The 17,302-nt window shown below is 41.5% G+C and overlaps 1 protein-coding gene across 2 annotated transcripts; it reads left to right on the top strand.

The window, feature by feature from the left end:
* The first annotated feature begins 8,037 nt into the window (after positions 1–8,037).
* On the top strand, positions 8,038–12,893 carry LOC143321105 (homeobox protein orthopedia B-like). Of its 2 annotated transcripts, none has more exons than XM_076731248.1 (3): positions 8,038–8,202; positions 8,558–8,952; positions 11,510–12,893. In XM_076731248.1, the coding sequence occupies exons 1-3, from the start codon at positions 8,166–8,168 to the stop codon at positions 12,011–12,013; spliced, it is 936 nt and encodes a 311-aa protein (XP_076587363.1). In that variant the 5' UTR covers positions 8,038–8,165; the 3' UTR covers positions 12,014–12,893. The 2 variants fall into 2 exon arrangements, with proteins under 2 accessions (XP_076587363.1, XP_076587362.1); XM_076731247.1 differs by having other exon boundaries at positions 8,066–8,241.
* The last annotated feature ends 4,409 nt before the right edge of the window (positions 12,894–17,302 follow it).

Genomic DNA, 17,302 nt, shown 5'->3' with positions numbered 1-17,302 from the left:
TCGCCTACCTCTGCGGAGTTCATTTTGTAATAATGAATAGTATGTGGATACGGAATGAAAAGCCTTTCAACCCAGCATCAGTAGGTCGTTCCGGCATGGAGAGATTAATTCACATTTTTCCTCTTCTCTGACCTGCTTGCCTCGGTAGAAATTAGGCTAATAGCGGCTGATTTCATTTATTGACCAGTGAAGATATCTCTGTCCAACCTTATTGATTGGATATCTTAAACACCAGTCCGCTTTTATTTCTAGAGGTGTGAAAATGAATTGTGTTTGGGTACAGGCGCACTCAGCTCAAGTAGGCTTAAATAACATTTGCATAGTTGTATTTTCTTTATGTCTGCAGCACTGGAAACACTTCCATAGTTGTCTTTAAGACACTAAACTGTTGGATTAATGTTTTGATTGTGTTAACTTAATGTCATTGCCTTTGCAAAAATTTTAGACAAATAATGGTTATTCACTGCCTGGAGCATTTTAAAAAACCTCATTGCATTCTGAATGATGAATATACATATTAATATTTCAATCTATGGCATTTCATTCCCATAACAGCATTTATGACTGGATACGTACAAACTGTTGAGGGTCACTGTGTGAAATTTTCAAATATAATTGACTGTCATGCAACAGCAGAAGCCTTGATTGGCTCTTCGTTGAGAAATCCTCCGATGTCCCCAGCCTATTTATCCACAATAACCCCCCCCCTGCACAACCTTCGGCTGTCCACTAACAGACAGCCTGTCCAATTAAAAGTGGCCATCGATTATAGATAGCTGCCTGCTGGCATATGAGGGAGACAATGTTGGATGCTATGCCACTGCCAATACAGGCCACAGTTAGCCATGAACTAACCAGAGCTGACACCAGCATATTAGATCTGGACTGGGTTAATTCACCTGCAGTTGGCCCCTGTGTTAGCTCTATAGTGCGGTGGTTTACCTGCCCAGTCTAAATGCTGATCATTAAGTTGCTTCCAGCAGCCATGATTGGTGCAGAGGGGCTCATATCATTGATTAAAAAGGAAGGCTGATAATGCAGTTATTTCAGCTCCTTCCTTTTCTCCCATGCGGTCAGACCAGAGAGGGCAAATATAAGACACATGTAAGATCAAGTCATGCTACCATTTGGTTTGTAGTTAATGGCATGTTGTCCTTTATTCTAAAGAAACCAAACAATCGTGTCACGCACCTTTCTGATAACATTATAAACAAAAAAAAAAAAAAAAGATAAAAGATCACTTTTAGCTGATAGCCTGCGGATAAAATGACAGCACTAATTTGTATGTCTGTGAGGCTCATAGTTACCCCTTGTTATTGTGTGTGAAAGCCTCTGAACCTAATTCCAATTTTTCCCTCTTCTATTTTCCAGCAAGCTGCGTTTCCATTAACTTTGGGAAAACACGGTGGCAGGTCCATTTAAAAAGCCTGTGCTCCACCCTTCCCATAAGCGCCTCAGCTCAGGAAAATAAGAAATTAAGAGCAGGGCCCATTTCATCATCAGCCTCTCTCTCTCTCTCTCTCTCTCTCTCTCTCCCCCCAACAAACACAGAGATGGCATTCTCCAATGGCGCTCCCGGAGGGCGGGACAGGGGAGCTTTACCTTAGCATATGTTAACTATTACAAGATGTCTTGATGGAACACAACGAAATGACTGGTAATTGACATAAAATATGACAAAGTGTTTGAGTCTTTCTGAGGAAAGCGTTGCGTATTACGGCGTATCAGCTCCGTAATGTGACTGATTAATGAAAGATCGGCCTCGCACTCACTCAGCTGATTCTGTGAAAAATGAGTTTTGTGTTGTCATTCCGACAAGCCGGCAACCACGGCCGGAAAAGACTATTAGCCGGAATCATTATCAATAGCCATATTTTCAAACTCTATTATGGCAATCAGGCTAGAATTTATTCAATAGATTTAGTTCATTTGGTTGTAATTGATAAATAATCAAAATTTATCAATGTACTTGCACACATTTCACTAACAATCAGGGAAAACTGCCCCATTTACCAGCTGACTTGGTCCAAATTAGAGCTAAATTGATGATCAATTAATCTTGGGAGGGGTAGTGCGCTGTGTTTAGCAGAGAAGCAGCAGAAAATGTGGCGGACTGGATGGAGGGGAGGAAGGAGAGAAAGAGAGAGAGGGGGAGGAGAGGATGATAAAGAGACTGGATGGATGGGGAAAGTGTGGGATTTGTGAAGTGAGAGACGAGCTGAACTGGCTGGATGAGTAACGCACTGAAATCACAAGGAAGCTGCAAGGTGTTATGGACGGTGACAACACAGAAATACGTGTGTGTGTGTGTATGGGTGTGTGTGTTTGTCTCTGTGCTTCTTTATTTTCTAGGTTTCACTGCATTGCTGTGATTTTTCCTGTGATCACACAATCAGCTCATTTTCAGGGTGTGTGTTTATGTGCACATTATATCCTTCTTCCCTTCTCTCTATATGGGCCTCTCTCTCTCTCTCTCTCTCTCTCTCTCTCTCTCTCTGTGTGTGTGTGTGTGTGTGTGTGTGTGTGTGTGTGTGTGTGTGTCTACATGTCTCAAAGTGAGTGAGTCACACACTCGAAGTATCAGGTAGATCAAGTTCGGCAAGTCAGAGTGAGCAAGGTCAAAGAGACTGATCCCATTTATTCTTTAATTTGCTGAGGCATTAAATTGCATGATGTGGCTTTGCTGCAGTTTGATAATTACCAGCACATGTTTCTAATTTCAAGCTACTCAGAGACACTACTGACCCAAGTCCTCCCCTTTATCTGGTATTTTAGGAGCACAAGTGTGTGTGTGTGTGTGTGTGTGTGTGTGTGTGTGTGTGTGTGTGTGTGTCAGAGGTATGTGTGTGAGCATATACTGTATGTGTTTGAAGAATCATCACAAGTGATTCAAAGCCTCGGTGTGATGTTTTATTAAGTCCTCTTCCTCCTCACAAAACATCTCTGCTATTCTAAATAAAATCATTCACAGCACATTTAAACGTCAGATCATTGGTTAGCCTTTTGTTACGCCACCATCAGCTCACTCGGACATACTTGTGGTTAAAATGAGTCGAACTGGAGTCGCCTTGTGGCTGCAGAGTAGAAAAGGGTCTCGTTCAGTGCGTCGAAGGCTCGCTGGCACCTGTAATGTAAGGCACTCATTACCTTCAATGATGCATTACAGCTTCCTAATGATGGAGCCACAGTAATGGACCTAACTAATGACCGGACTTAAGAAAGAACATATTCTAATAGCTGGAGCAGAACTGGAGGGAAAGTCAAGGTGTCAGGGAGGAGAAGGAATTAGATCTGCAGACGGCTGGAGGAGCCTAAATGACTGAGGTCAGACTGCAAATACAATAGATTACAGGCTTAATACTCTAACCTTGTTAGTTCAATATTTTGCTTCAGTTTTAAATGTGATTAAGGGAAGATAGGATTAATTAAATAATTGAGAGTATTTGTGCATAGAAATTAAATTAACCCGCACAAAAAGCACATTCAAGCAGCGCTGCTTTACACTGTGTGAGGAATAATGAAAACGTACAGGGCTCATGATCAAGTGGAATCAAGCTTTTATGAGAACTGTACAGCAAACCTCAGTAGATACTCAGAGACAATAAGCTGTCAAAACAGATTTCAAAGAAGATTTGTTTTGCTGTTGGCCTTAAACCCTGAGTTTCTAAAACGTCCAGTTTTCAGTGAGAGAGGAAAACAGCTTTGATTTCAAATTGATCACCGTGTGTTTAGAGGTTTTTTTTCTCATGGACAGTCAGCGTTTTATTAATTTTAAATTGTGCAGAAATGTGAAGAGATCCTTTAAATTAAACTACAGTTGGAAAATTACCCTTTTTTTGCACAAGATATTGGCAGGCCCTTTGATTTACAGTGTAAGATATGATAACTAAATTTAAGCATCTATGATTTGGGTATATATGGCATATTAACCAGCATCAGCAGTCCCACTGGCCTTTTGTTGTTGGGACTCTGAATGGATGTGTGTGATGTTTAGAGCCGCCACCTTTCAGTCAATTAAGTGACTAATCAGGCATTAAAGAAAGAACATTTTAGCTGAATAGTCAATATTTATGGTCTCTTTGAGAAGAACAAGCTGTTATAAATCATTAAATAATCACAACATCACAAATATGGTACAGTTTTATGAGGTTTTAAGGGGCCCTTCTGCAGGTGAATGCAGAAGGATGATACTGAGGACACAATTTGACAGGTTTTCCAATTGAATTTACCAACTGATGGGTTGAAGAAATAATCAGAGCCAGGATTTGTTCTGATTATGTTAAGAGCTTAAGTGTAGATAATTGTATTTCTGATGTGTGAGGATGTGTGAGGTGGTGGGGAATTTATTGAACCTCCAGAATCCTCAGTAGATAGATGAGCTGCAGATGTCCACCCAATATAGAACACTTTGGAAAGTATTTATTCATGAATGCACCTTTCTTCCGGGGATGTTGGACGTGTTGAAGCATTCCACCTTTGTGTAATGTGATTTATGTCACTTTCACTGACACGAGGTGCTGAACTTAATGTTGATGAACCACATATGCCTTAACTTTAACAGTTGACACTGGCTGTTTGAACATCCTAAACATAGAGCACCTGAGGGTGGGGGTTAAAAGCAGCAGCAGTAATGAGACATTTTTAAAGCTGCTGAGACTGAACACCATTGTGTTAATGACACCTATTGTGACTTTCATTGCTATTTTAATAACCTCCCAACCACCAACCAACCACACACGCCCGCGCGCGCGCACAAACACACGCACGCATCCACCACACCACACTCTCCGTGACACACGCCTCTTCTTCCTCATTAAGGAAATCGCTCTTCTTTGCTGATTATTTTATTTGAAGCCGTGATTACCGCTCTGTGCACCAGATCACGCAGTAACGGAGACCAGGCGGAGGGCAGCGGGTCTAATTGGGGCATGAGATGCGCCGGGTGGTGCAGCAAGGCTGGGTGGCCGAAGAGGGGAGCCTCTAATGGGTTTGCCTGTCTGTGGCTCTCCGCTCCCGCCTCTCACTGCAGCTCTCGGGCTCGGATGCAACGCACTTATTGGTCTGCTTCTTATTCCTCCGACTGTCATCAAATCAGCTGCACAAAACTACTGTGTGATTTGTTAGAGAGCCGTTTCTGCAGATTGGAAAATCGATTTTCCTTTTAGATATCTATAACTGAGTGAATGCAGATGCCTACGAGGCGATGCAATAGGCCTGAACATGAGAAACAAGCAGTTCGCCTGCTGGTCCATGTTAAAATGTGGTTGGTGTAAAGGATCTCATACCTGCATCTGCCTTTTGTTACTTGTATTATTTTAACCTGCTCTGCAAAGGCCCATATGAGCAATGGATTTAACGCAGTTTGATTGCTAAAAAAACCGCGGAGAGGGTGGACACGGAATTCTTGATCTTTGAAATTGCTCTACAAAATTGCATTTGTTTTTGGTGCGCTTCCATTAAAAGTGTCTCCTCGCGTGTAAACAGCCGTTCCGCACTCAGATGCGCCGCATTAACCCGGGAGAATTGTATGTGAGTGTGTTTTTACTGGGGAAGATTGATGCGGTCCAGTTAGGGAGGCTGAGTGAGACATAGACCCATTTCAAGTGGGTTCCTCTTATTATAGCAATAAGTTACAGACTGAGGACCGGACAGCTGAGGGGATATCTGCTATCCGGGGGCTGTTTTCACAGCAACAAACAACAACATCAGTATTTATCATGTAGGTCGTCACATATGTATAAAATAACTACAACCTTTGATTTTTACACCTGCCTTGTCTTATGTGAACAGGGCGTCCATATTAATGATTTTGAATTAAGTTTTTTCCTTTAAAATCACACTAACAATTTCAAAAATATAATCTTATATACATGTATGATGATGGTGGTGGTGCTGATGATTGTTGTCACTATTATTATTATTATTATTAGTAGTAGTAGTAGTAGTAGTAGTAGTTATGAAAATAGCTGTATAATTATGTATCTTGTTCATTTATTTTAAAAACAGGAAGTAATTAAAAATTATTTCTCACAACACGATTTTAAGTAGTAGTATTAGTAGTAGTAGTAGTAGTAGAAGCATTTATAATAATAGTAATAACAATAATAATAATAGTGATAGTAATAATAATAATAATTACATTCCATTGGCAGCCCAGTGGTAGTATGCACGTTTTATTTTTCAATTGTTAAACAAATAAGCATAATTTCACCAAATTACACAGACAATAAATTGAGTAATGGCTTAAATAATCCTGAGATAGAATTGAACTGAAGAGAGATTGAACTTATTATTACATTTTCTTAATTTGTGATTTACATAATCATATTGACATACCATTCATATATTTTTTAATGCACAATTTGTATAACAAGAGCTAGTATTTAAGCAAACATGAAAAATTTCTGACCTTCATGTGCTGAGTTCTTTCCAACAGTTAAGTTTTTATTTCTTTATGTAAGCCTATGTTACATCAGTTGTCTTCATACTAATTGTAAATCAAACAGCCTCCAAAGCATACAGACCGTCTCTCCAGGCTCAAGCCCTTCACAGCTGGCCTTACAACTCCCAGCACAGAGTCCTCTCTTCTGTCCTGGTTTACATGTGTGAATCAAACGAATTGAGGCTCTGCTGCTGCTGCTGCTGCTGCTGCTGCTGCTGCTGCTGATTGCTTCTCCCGAACCTTCGGGAGCTGGTCACAGCTTTCCTCATCTCAGCGGACCATGCACCAGTCCATTTCCTAAAGTTTTCACGCTGTGCCACATAAAGGCTACTTCCCCGCGTCCCGGCAGATTGCGGTTGAAGAGCATAAAAGATGAGCTGCCTATGCGGTGCAGGAGGAGAGAGAGGAGTCCTCGCTCGGACGCCTCCTTTGTGCGCCTGCAAAGAAACCTATTTAGTCCCAGGCGGTGGTCTATTCACCAGGCTCACCCTGACATCTGCCAAAAGCCCTCTCTAACCAACACTGTCTGGAGAAGTAAGAGTGGAGCGCAGATCAATGGCCGTCCTGTTAATTGTATAATAGACCTACTTATGGACCCCTGCTAAGGGGGCACAATCGTTTAGGGTCTACCACGTCTGATTTTGTTTGAACCAAACAGGCCTAAATACCTTTAATTGCGCCCGCGTTGATGAAAAGTCGATGAGAGTTAAAGCGGCCGATCACTAACAGAGCTCAAATCCATCTGTACTCGTTTATTTATTTATTTCCTCGATTTGTCTCCACAAATCACCTGCCATGGGGGAATGGGAGCGATATTCGTTTTGTTTGTGAGCCAAGGACGGGAGGGAAGAGGGGCTCTGGGGTGCTGAAAGGAGGCCTGGCGTTATAAGGCTTCTCCTCTCCCACATTTAGTTTTAAGTCCACTCTGATCTGCACAGAATACACTCAATCTGCTACCTCTCTAAATAGTGAAAAAATAAATAAATAAATGAATATACAAAGAGTAATCAGCTTGAAAATTGTTTTAATTTATAGATTTTTTCCAGTAATTTGGGAAATGAATCTTCCCTCTCTGGCGCAGGCTCACTGTTTGTAAACAGGCTAATTGACACAGTCCAGTGATTTGAAAATTGAGATTTTGATATGGCTAATTATTTAATGGCAGTACATTTTCAGGCTCAAATAACTGGAAGCTCCTATCTCCTCTAGCAAAATAAAACAAGCCTTCGCATGAGCTCACCTCCAGTATTTTACATGTATATCTATCTACAAACAGGAGTCCTGTCATGACACAGGCTATATGAGATTAAACAAACACATTAAGATGTTTAACGTGGAATAATTTAAGCATGAAAAGCTAATAAATCAGAGGACGGAATGGCAGAGGATGGAATTGAATTGTAGTCTTTCATGCGCGTTTGGATCTGGGCGCGTGCGTGCGTGCGTATGTGTGTCAAGAGAGAGAGAGAGAAAAAAAAAGGAGGGGGAGTCACGTCGCTGACATTTCCAAGCTCCTGCTCTGATTGGCTCTTATTTGAGGAAGCTCACGGGTTCTTTCAACTAATAAGCGCCTCCCCATCGCTCTAAAGGACATTATAATGCAAGGGACCTCCTTTTTTAACCACAAACCGAATTTTCGTTCATTTAGACGATATATACTTTTTAAATTGCCCCAAAGTTGTAGGATTTTTTTGGAGCGCATTTCACCCTGGACCGGTACGCGATGCTTTCTCACGCCGACCTCCTGGATGCTCGGCTCGGTGAGTTATCATCACTAAACTCCGGCCCTAAACTCCAGTGTAAGATTTCAACTTCTTGTTTAACCTTATGAAGTGATAGATAGACTGTGTAGTTAATTGTGTTAACAGCTAAGTGGTTTATTGTTGGTCGAAGCAGTTCTTTATAGTAATTTATCAGGACTGAGAAATGATCTGACAGCGAAAATTCTGGTGTAAAATTACGACCCTAGCTTGACTTTATTTGTATATTCTTTAAGTTAATCTACCTCTTGATGTAAAGAAGCACAGCTAGTTCATGTAACTCTCATTTAAAGATGCTGCGCTGTAAGATTTGGCATGTATTTACTCGAAGCGTCTCTCCTCCTCATCCTCTCAGGGATGAAGGATGCTGCAGAGTTACTCGGACACCGAGAGGCTCTCAAGTGCCGGCTGGGTGGTGGGGTGCCAGACCAGGGGCATCCGGGAGACATGGCCCCTGGTTCAGACTCTGTGGAGGGGACCACTCTCCTGCCGGGAGAAGACATCGCCACCGTGGGATCCAACTCTGCCGGCATGCCGGTGAACGGAAAGGAGCAGGAGAAGCAGCAGCAGCAACCGCAGCAGAGCTCCGGGCAGACCTCCAGCCAGCAGAAACAGAAGCGGCACAGGACGCGCTTCACCCCGGCGCAGCTCAACGAGCTGGAGCGCAGCTTCGCCAAAACCCACTACCCTGACATCTTCATGAGGGAAGAACTGGCGCTGAGGATCGGCCTCACGGAGTCCAGAGTCCAGGTAAACACTAGTGCAATGTGGATGATCTGCAAACACCGGAGTGATATGACAGGGTGTGGTTCTGGGGTCCTGTTTGGTTCTTGTAGGTTTTTTCAGCATCGTATAAATGTTCAAAAATCCTCAAATCCATCCGGAAGGCAGTGAGCAAAATAGGCTGGATTCACATCAGGAGAGGATTCAGGACACATTTTCCCACAATGGCTGATAGTTTCGTCCATTCTGATAATTATCCATTTACCATAATGTATTTTCAGTAATTTGTCACTTGTCCTCTTGTCCCCTGAAATTTTGTGGCCACCAGGTGTTAAGTTTTGGGTGAAAATGCTCAGAATATCAAAGCTAACGTGGACTGACGCCGCTGGTTCAATTAAGTTACATCAAACCATAACATAGTGTGTTAAATTGTCATTAAAGTGAAGGAATTACCTAAATATTTTCTTTTTTAGGTTTTAGGCACAGTGCATGAAAAAAACCCCTCATCTTGAAAAGAAAATTAAAGATACTTTAATTGGTTGTGATTTTCCAATCGCAGTGGTTTTATACCGACTCAAGCCTCTTTTAATTGAATTATGTGGTTCAAAAATCCCATCATTTGTTTAAGTTTAGCTCGATAGTAAGCAATATTAAATTTTAAGAAGCCGTGCCCCATCTAATATATAAAGGGCTCTGTCCAGGGTGCTGAAACATTTCTCGCCTACGGATAACGAGCAGCAATCCGGTGCTCATAGAGTCCAAAATATTCAGGTGGCGTTTATGATTTTTAGAAAAAATTGTATAACACCACCTGTGGTGACTTTGACAGAAATATTGAATTTGGGGGTGTGAAAGTTCAATTTTGAAATTTGAACCTGCAACAATTGCTTTGCAATTAAATTGGTGTTGTTAAGGCCATATATATATATATGTGTGTGTGTGTGTGTGTATATATATATATATATATATATATATATATATATATATATATATATATATATAGATAGATAGATAGATAGATAGATAGATAGATAGATAGATACAGTATATGTACACAACCATAATACAAATACATGCAGTTACCCTGAACAGAATAGTGACCATTACATTAAATCTTTAAGAATATCCTTTTCAAAATCTGACTTACTCAACTATTATAGTGGGGATGTGTGGCACATATTTTTCGACATTCATAAATGTATTATATAATTTTGTATTTTTAGGAATTCAACTTGGGAATCATTTTTAAAACATTTAAAGACAGACAGCAATTATTTTTGAACAAGCATGCAGGAACATACCAAAGTCTAATAAACCAAACACATTATCAACCAATTTCGCTCTTATTTATAACAGTGAACGGGTTATTAACCAGTGATGTGAAATTCATGCAAATTATCCCACTGAAAGCAATAAAGCCAGTATAATCATTAGTCACCTTAATAATCAATGCTTTATTCTATGTGGTGCAGGATCCTACCCGCTCAGCGCGGCTCGGCTCGTGCTCGCTGTTGGTAAACATTAGTGCAGGCCGTGCAGGTGCAGCCTTCAGTGGGCGTGTTGGCCCGCGTGCGTGCCTCCACTGCCTCTCCTTTAAAATGCTCTATCAGCGACGTCTTAATAGGACTCAAGAATATATTGTACTTTTTTAATGGAATGAGAAATTGCATTTTCTTTCCCCCCGAGTGTAATGGGTTTGGGCGACGTTTCACGGATGGCTGAGCGGAATGAGAGCGAGATTTCACTTTTAATACGGAGGCATCGACTCACGGCCTCGCGCGCGCATTAATCACACCCGAAGATGATGAAATCTCTATAAAGCTCAACTGGGACGCGCGTGCGTTTTTTTTTTTTTTTTTTTTTAGGTTGTGTTCGTGGTCTTGGTGTGTTTGTGGTTTCTAGCGCGTGCGCGTGGATGGGTAGATTTCTTTTTTTTTCCTCCCACTTATATTGTGTACAGTAATGCGGGCCATTTGTATTTAAGGCCACACAATATTTAGGTTAATTTTCAGTCAGTCTGCTTGTAAATAAGATGTTAGAAAGACAAATCGTTCGGCCCACTGCTGTGAAACATCGGTAATAAAAAGAGCCTTCTGTATAGCCTATTGTATTTATTTACAGTGAATTTTCTAAGCCTGGCATTGTGACTGTTTCAGTTCCATCCAGCCTCTTAGAAACACTGGCTAATATGCTGCCAGTAGCCGATTCAGGATTCGTGAATTACACCTGCTATTGGACAGTGCTGCCTCAAAGTTTGGACTTAAGGTTAGATGGCAGTGACTATTCTGATAAGAGGTCCAAAGGCCATGTGCGTTTACTTGTTTCTTGTTAATTTTGTTTGGTCAGATAGTAAAGGGTGAGATCCAGACTAGGCCCCATGACTGCTCGAGGTTACTGCAGCAGGGTGCATCAGTTTTGTTGTATTAATCTTATTTAACTCTATTATCCTGATAGAGCCCTAACCTTTTCTAAGTGTGGCCGGATTTTAGTGAGATTATCGTGCGTAATGGTTACGCCACCACACAGACATATGTGCGTCAGTCTATCGTTCAGGTGGCTTACGGTCCTGTCTTTCTGTTTGCAGGTTTGGTTCCAGAACAGACGCGCTAAGTGGAAGAAAAGGAAGAAGACCACTAATGTTTTCCGCGCTCCGGGGACGCTGCTCCCAACACCGGGCCTGCCACAGTTCTCTGCCGCGGCCGCCATGGAGAACAGCCTGTGCTCCTTCCATGCCAACGACTCTCGCTGGGCCACGGGGATGCCGGGGGTGTCCCAGCTGCAGCTCCCACCAGCCCTGGGTCGCCAGCCGGGCATGCCACAGTCCCTGTCACAGTGCAGTCTGGGTCCAGGCCCGCCACCAAACTCCATGGGTCTCTCCAACGGCCTGTCCTCCAACGGCTCCGGTCTGCAGTCCCACCTCTACCAGTCGCCTTTCCCCGGAATGTCGGCCTCTCTCTCCGGCCCCACGAACGTAGCGGGCTCCCCGCAGCTGTGTAGTTCCCCGGACAGTGACGTGTGGAGAGGGACAAGCATCGCGTCACTGCGGCGCAAAGCACTGGAGCACACAGTGTCCATGAGTTTCACTTAGTGACTTTTCAAAAACAGCCCATTACACCCTCTCCTCCAAACTCCCTCCCCCAGCCCCCAAACTACGGCTCTTTTTCTGTTTTTATTCCCGCTATTTAGATCAAAACGAGAGAACGAGCGAGCTAATCAGGCCTGAAATGTGAGAAAATGGAGACTGTATGTGACTTCATCTAGACATAATGACAAAAAGAAAAGGACAACACTGTTGGACAAATGGAAGAAAAAAATAACTTGATTTTGGGGTTATTTATCTTGTTAATTCAAAAGGATTTTATCAACTATTGATAATAAATACTATTGTAATGATCTCTAGACTATAGGCCCTAATTACTGGGAGCCAAACAATCGTCGTATTTACGTTTTCACTGAGTGTGTCTTTACGCACACATGTTATTGTGTTCAGGTGAAGTTGTGTTATGTCAAACGGTTATTTATAAGATTGGGTATAAATTTTGGTAACAGCCTACCGCACACGCACCATACTGTAGGTGGGCCTATTGAACTGAGTCTCAGGCATGCACTGTGCATGTGGATTTAAACGCTTGGATAATTAAAGGAGAAAACGGTGCCCCCTCAGATTGAAGAGGCACTTTCGCTAGACGACCCCAGCCTCGTCTGCATGAGACAGGAGCATAAAATCTAAAGAGGAAAAAAATACAATGATCTTTCAGTAGGCCTACTCTGTTTTAGGATGTTTTGTGTAGATAAAACATTCTTGCTATGTACCCGCTGGTCTTTTTTGTGACATGTTTTAACTTATTGTATGTGCTATTACTTGACACATTTCTTAAATGTTTGATCTTACATCGAAATGCACCACATTGACGGGTTTGTACCAATTTAAATTGAAGAAACAAATAAAAGTAATTTTCAAGAATGTCAAAACAAGAATGATTCATGTCTCCATTGAATTTAACAAGATTTCTTAATGACCATTTTGTACAAATTCCTATAGGCACTCAGGAGGTTGTTGATGGTTCTTCACAGGATTTCTCTTCCTTTTGGATAATAATCATCAGAGATACTGATGGGATTGTGAATGGGATGAGGATTGGTTTGCATTTCCCCTAAACTTATAGTGTATCAATAGATTTGACTGCTAAGATATTGTGAGTGTGTGTGTGTGTGTGTGTGTGTGTGTGTGTGTAGAGAGAGAGAGAGAAAGATAAGATAAATATAGATATTGTATAGTATCTATACACATTATATATTTGTTGTTTTTTTCTTTTTAAAAGTATTATCATTCTAATTGTTGTTGTTGTTGATGTTGTTATTTGCAGTGTTTGAGGTGACAGGGTTAAAGGGTTTATGAAGGGTGACTGGTCCCATGGTGGCAGACAGAAGCGGTAAAGATGTCAGTGCTGTGATGTGACGGTCATTGCTTTTAACCATGACGGTCATCCCACTGAGCAGACTGGATGGGCTGTAACTAAACGGGAGGAATCACAGGCCTGTGTGTGTCTGTGTCTACAGTACACTACAGTATATACAGCTCTATAGTTTTAACAGTCTTCATTTTAAGGTCAACGTTGTTAATATGATGTTCGATCAGTTACAGTAAAACTGAAGTTGTAAGATCCACACATACATATTGTAAGGAATAACTTCAGGAATCAATAGTTTGCCTCTGTATTGTTGGTTCTGTGGTACATTTTTAGACTTTCAGTCCTTTTGCTGCTCGCTCTTATTGATGTAGTTTACCTATAGGTGCTAAAAATGGTGCACCACAGTCCTACAAGCATTTTCCATAACATGTTCATTGGCTGACTTCAGTCTTCTCGTGTAGCACAAACAGCGGCTTTATGCAGGGAGCTGTCTCATCAATCAGTACCCTTACAAATCCAACAAGGAATACACAAAATTTCAATTCAATATATAAATAACAACACTTGATCTGGGCCTATTTCAGGCTAGTTATAGGGAAGAAGTGAAAAAAATGCATAAAATATTGTTTTCATTTTTGCATATATTATTATTTCTGTGATGACACTTAATTTGGCTGTAGTTTCAATAACATTAAAGACATCAGTTATATGTTTTTAAAGCAATGGACACGATCCTCTGAGAAACTTCTGAATCTAAACCGACGCATCATCATCCTGAAGTTTGTAAACTGACATTTTTTTCATTATTTCTGATATTATTAATAGTGTTTACTACATTACATGCATATCATAACAAAATAAAAATACAGATAGTTTACACACAGTTTAGCCTTTACACCTTTTGATCATTTGACATTTATCTAAATTCCTCATTACTTGCCCATCAGTTCTGTAATAAGCAAAACTCTCACCTTGCTTGCGTTACTTTAATTTCAAATTATCCTGATGTGAGATGTAATGTCTATAAACTCAGCTCGGAAAGAAGTAAATAAAATTTCCCCATTATGAAAGTGAGCGGACCTCACTGTCTGTGTCAAAGATTATAAGTGTCAACTTGAGCCTGAAATCACAGCAGCTCAAATTAATCAGCGTGTTAACCTCATCTCGTTGTCAGCGCTGAGGCCAATTTACGGTCACGGGATGGTAATTGATGAGATATGGCATTACCATAAGCAGTCCCACTGCCTGTAAACTTATAATTGGAGTTTCTGTAACAATGCAGGGGGGTTAAACAAAGGATTAATCATAATTAACAAAAGTATATTACTTTTCCCATATTAAACAGTTGGTTCCCACCTTTTCTATTAACATGAATTTGTTTGCAGTAATTTACTGAATTATTGAAAATACCAACCCAAGTCAAGACCCTGAAAAAATCATTTATTCCTCTCTGCGCTTTCACATTTGTGTGTGTGTGTGTGTGTGTGTGTGTGTGTGTGTGTGTGTGTGTGTGTGTAACCCTGTGTTTCAGTTATACATAATTAGCTCAAATGAAATAGCCTGAAGTTTTACAACATACAATCAACAACAATTTTGACATTATTTTCTAAGTTATTAACATGTGTGTGCCGTGCAGCAGCATAACACAGGAGCACACTGTGATTACATTTACAGATTGACACAATGGCCAGGACACATTTTAGTTTTCTCCAAACTGGAAGACTCTTTTAATCTTGGTTAAATTTATCGTCAAGTCACAGTGAGCGAGAGGAAAAACATCAGAATGTTGTGAATTGTTTGCACTCATTGAACATTACAGTCAGTATCAGAGTAAATCTGCCTCGTACATGGGTGTTAAACCCATTTATTTGTGGGAAGCAGTGGACAAACTGTCTCAATCTGACATGAAATTTCCAAATAAATGAACATCTTAGGGGAAACACAGAAAAAATAAATTAATGCAATTTTTTCACAGCAGTGACTGCTTCTCGATGGCCACTAACTCTAAGTCACTGCTTATCTGTCTTATAGTGTATATTTACCTCCATACTACCCACCCCACCTCCAGCCCTGCAGTAGTCTATCAATTTTTTCAGAGTGAATGCAGGTGGCCCACCTACCCTGCAGAGGCATGTAATTACAAGATATTGTGTGACAACAGTTGATCAAACATTATAACCACAGCCAAACTGAGTGCTGCTCCACCCATCCAGGCTGGAGCTGCAGTAGTGTCAGCCTGGCTTTGTGTGTGTGTGTGTGTGTGTGGTTCTGGTAAATCTAGCTCTATGTATGGCTCAGCCCACCAGATCCAGCCCTGTGCTGACTACTGTGTCCTGGGCTGCAGTAACAGATGTGAAATCACATTACCCAAACGCTGCAATTAGTCTCACTCGCTCGCGGGTTAATGAGTTTGTGGAAATGTGCGACCCATTCCTCATTAGGTAATTTCTCATGCACTGATGAGAGAGGGAGAGAGAGATGTGGGTATGGCAACTCAGTGGAAATGGCACATAGTCTGCTGCCACACATACTGTAAAGCAGAATGCAGCTGGCGGGGGGACACTGCAGCTGGACAGTTGGGGGGGGGACATTTATCACCTCATCATGGATCATGGAATGAGACTTGCATGCATGTTTTCCTGTCTGAGAATCCGCCATTTACACTGTCAAGCCTTCTGCATTTGCATCCAAGAGTTCAATAACAGAGGCCTGCTGGGGTTACATCAGTCTGTCTGATTATGGACTGGCAATGCTTATTTTCTTGCTGTGAGGCCAGAGAGTCTGTGTGTGAATAGACAGCCCGGGGCAAAGCTCTGTCAGGACACAATGGACGACAACAAAGGAACTAATTAGCAATCAATTACCGACGTGTTTCTGTCCTGCTCCTTTTATCTGGTTAGAGTGTAGAGCAGGTTACCACTCAACATGTCCCATTCATGCACACACACCACCTGCTGCCTGTGTGTGTGTGGGCGGCACACGTGTGTGGTTTTTGCTGAATTTGGATTATTGCAGGGATGTATGTGGTAACCCGGTGATACAAGGTTTAATGCAAGAAAATGTGACCTCTCTCCCGTGTGATAAAGGTGGAAAATCTTCTAGCTAATCCAATTTAGGCCTTTAGAGGAAGTTGCTTTCCACTGTGTCTGTGCCTAAGAGTGTCGAAGATAGCTGTTCATTAGCCTCGTTTGTGCCAATCAGTCTTTAAACTCTCCTTTGTTGTATCTCGTTGCTTCTGTTCATTTTTGTGATTACTAATAGGTGATGTAAGTTAAGATGGAGGAAGGAATTTCTTTTATTAAAGAATTTTAAATCTGAAACTTCATAAAAACCAAGGTAGCTAAAGTAGATTTAGTGTCAACTGTGGGCATGTGGCTTGCTCATTTCAGCATCTCCCCCTCCACTGCTGTGCAACACACACACACATACACACACACAGTGACATCTGGGGGGAAAGTGTGCTGTGAGGAGGCTGCGAGTGCCTCTCATGATAACAACTCTGCATCTCAACAACCTGCATCCATCATCATCAACACTAACATCTGCTCTGAGCCTCAGCCTTAAATCTCTTTCTACCCCCCCAACCCTTTACCTCCCTCTACTTTCCACCCTCGCTCCCCCTTTCTTACTCTCTCTCTTCCTTCTTCCGCTCCTGTTCTGTCTGTCCTTTTATCACGAGAAGCCACAGTAGCTGCCTTTTTTTTTACCGCTCCGGTCAATCTGCTTTGACTCTCATCCAAATTCCCTCGTCTGCAGAATATGTGTGGATGTGTTTTCGTTTCAGCCATCCTTAAAATCAATATTTAATGATGATGTTATCAGTGCTTTTATGTGTAATTTAGCCAGAGTGTCAGTATGAATGAGACACTGTCAGCTTTATGGCGTCAAGCATTTATTTTCTGTTAATGGGTGCTCCTGGTGGTATACAAACCAAAACCCAGCGGACGTCTGATGGATTTGTCTGT

The sequence above is a fragment of the Chaetodon auriga genome, chromosome 5, assembly GCF_051107435.1.
Source record: "Chaetodon auriga isolate fChaAug3 chromosome 5, fChaAug3.hap1, whole genome shotgun sequence".
NCBI lineage: Eukaryota > Metazoa > Chordata > Actinopteri > Chaetodontiformes > Chaetodontidae > Chaetodon > Chaetodon auriga.
Note: the sequence above shows the minus strand (reverse complement) of the source record. Positions and strands in the feature narration are given on the sequence as shown.

What these genes read in the sequence shown, in the direction of transcription:
- LOC143321105 (XM_076731247.1), top strand. Translation starts at nt 8,166, where the DNA reads ATGCTTTCTCACGCCGACCTCCTGGATGCTCGGCTCGGTGAGTTATCA. An exon ending in CTCCGGCCCTAAACTCCAGT is followed by an intron (nt 8,242 to 8,557) that starts GTAAGATTTCAA and finishes TCATCCTCTCAG; the next exon opens with GGATGAAGGATGCTGCAGAG. An exon ending in TCACGGAGTCCAGAGTCCAG is followed by an intron (nt 8,953 to 11,509) that starts GTAAACACTAGT and finishes TTCTGTTTGCAG; the next exon opens with GTTTGGTTCCAGAACAGACG.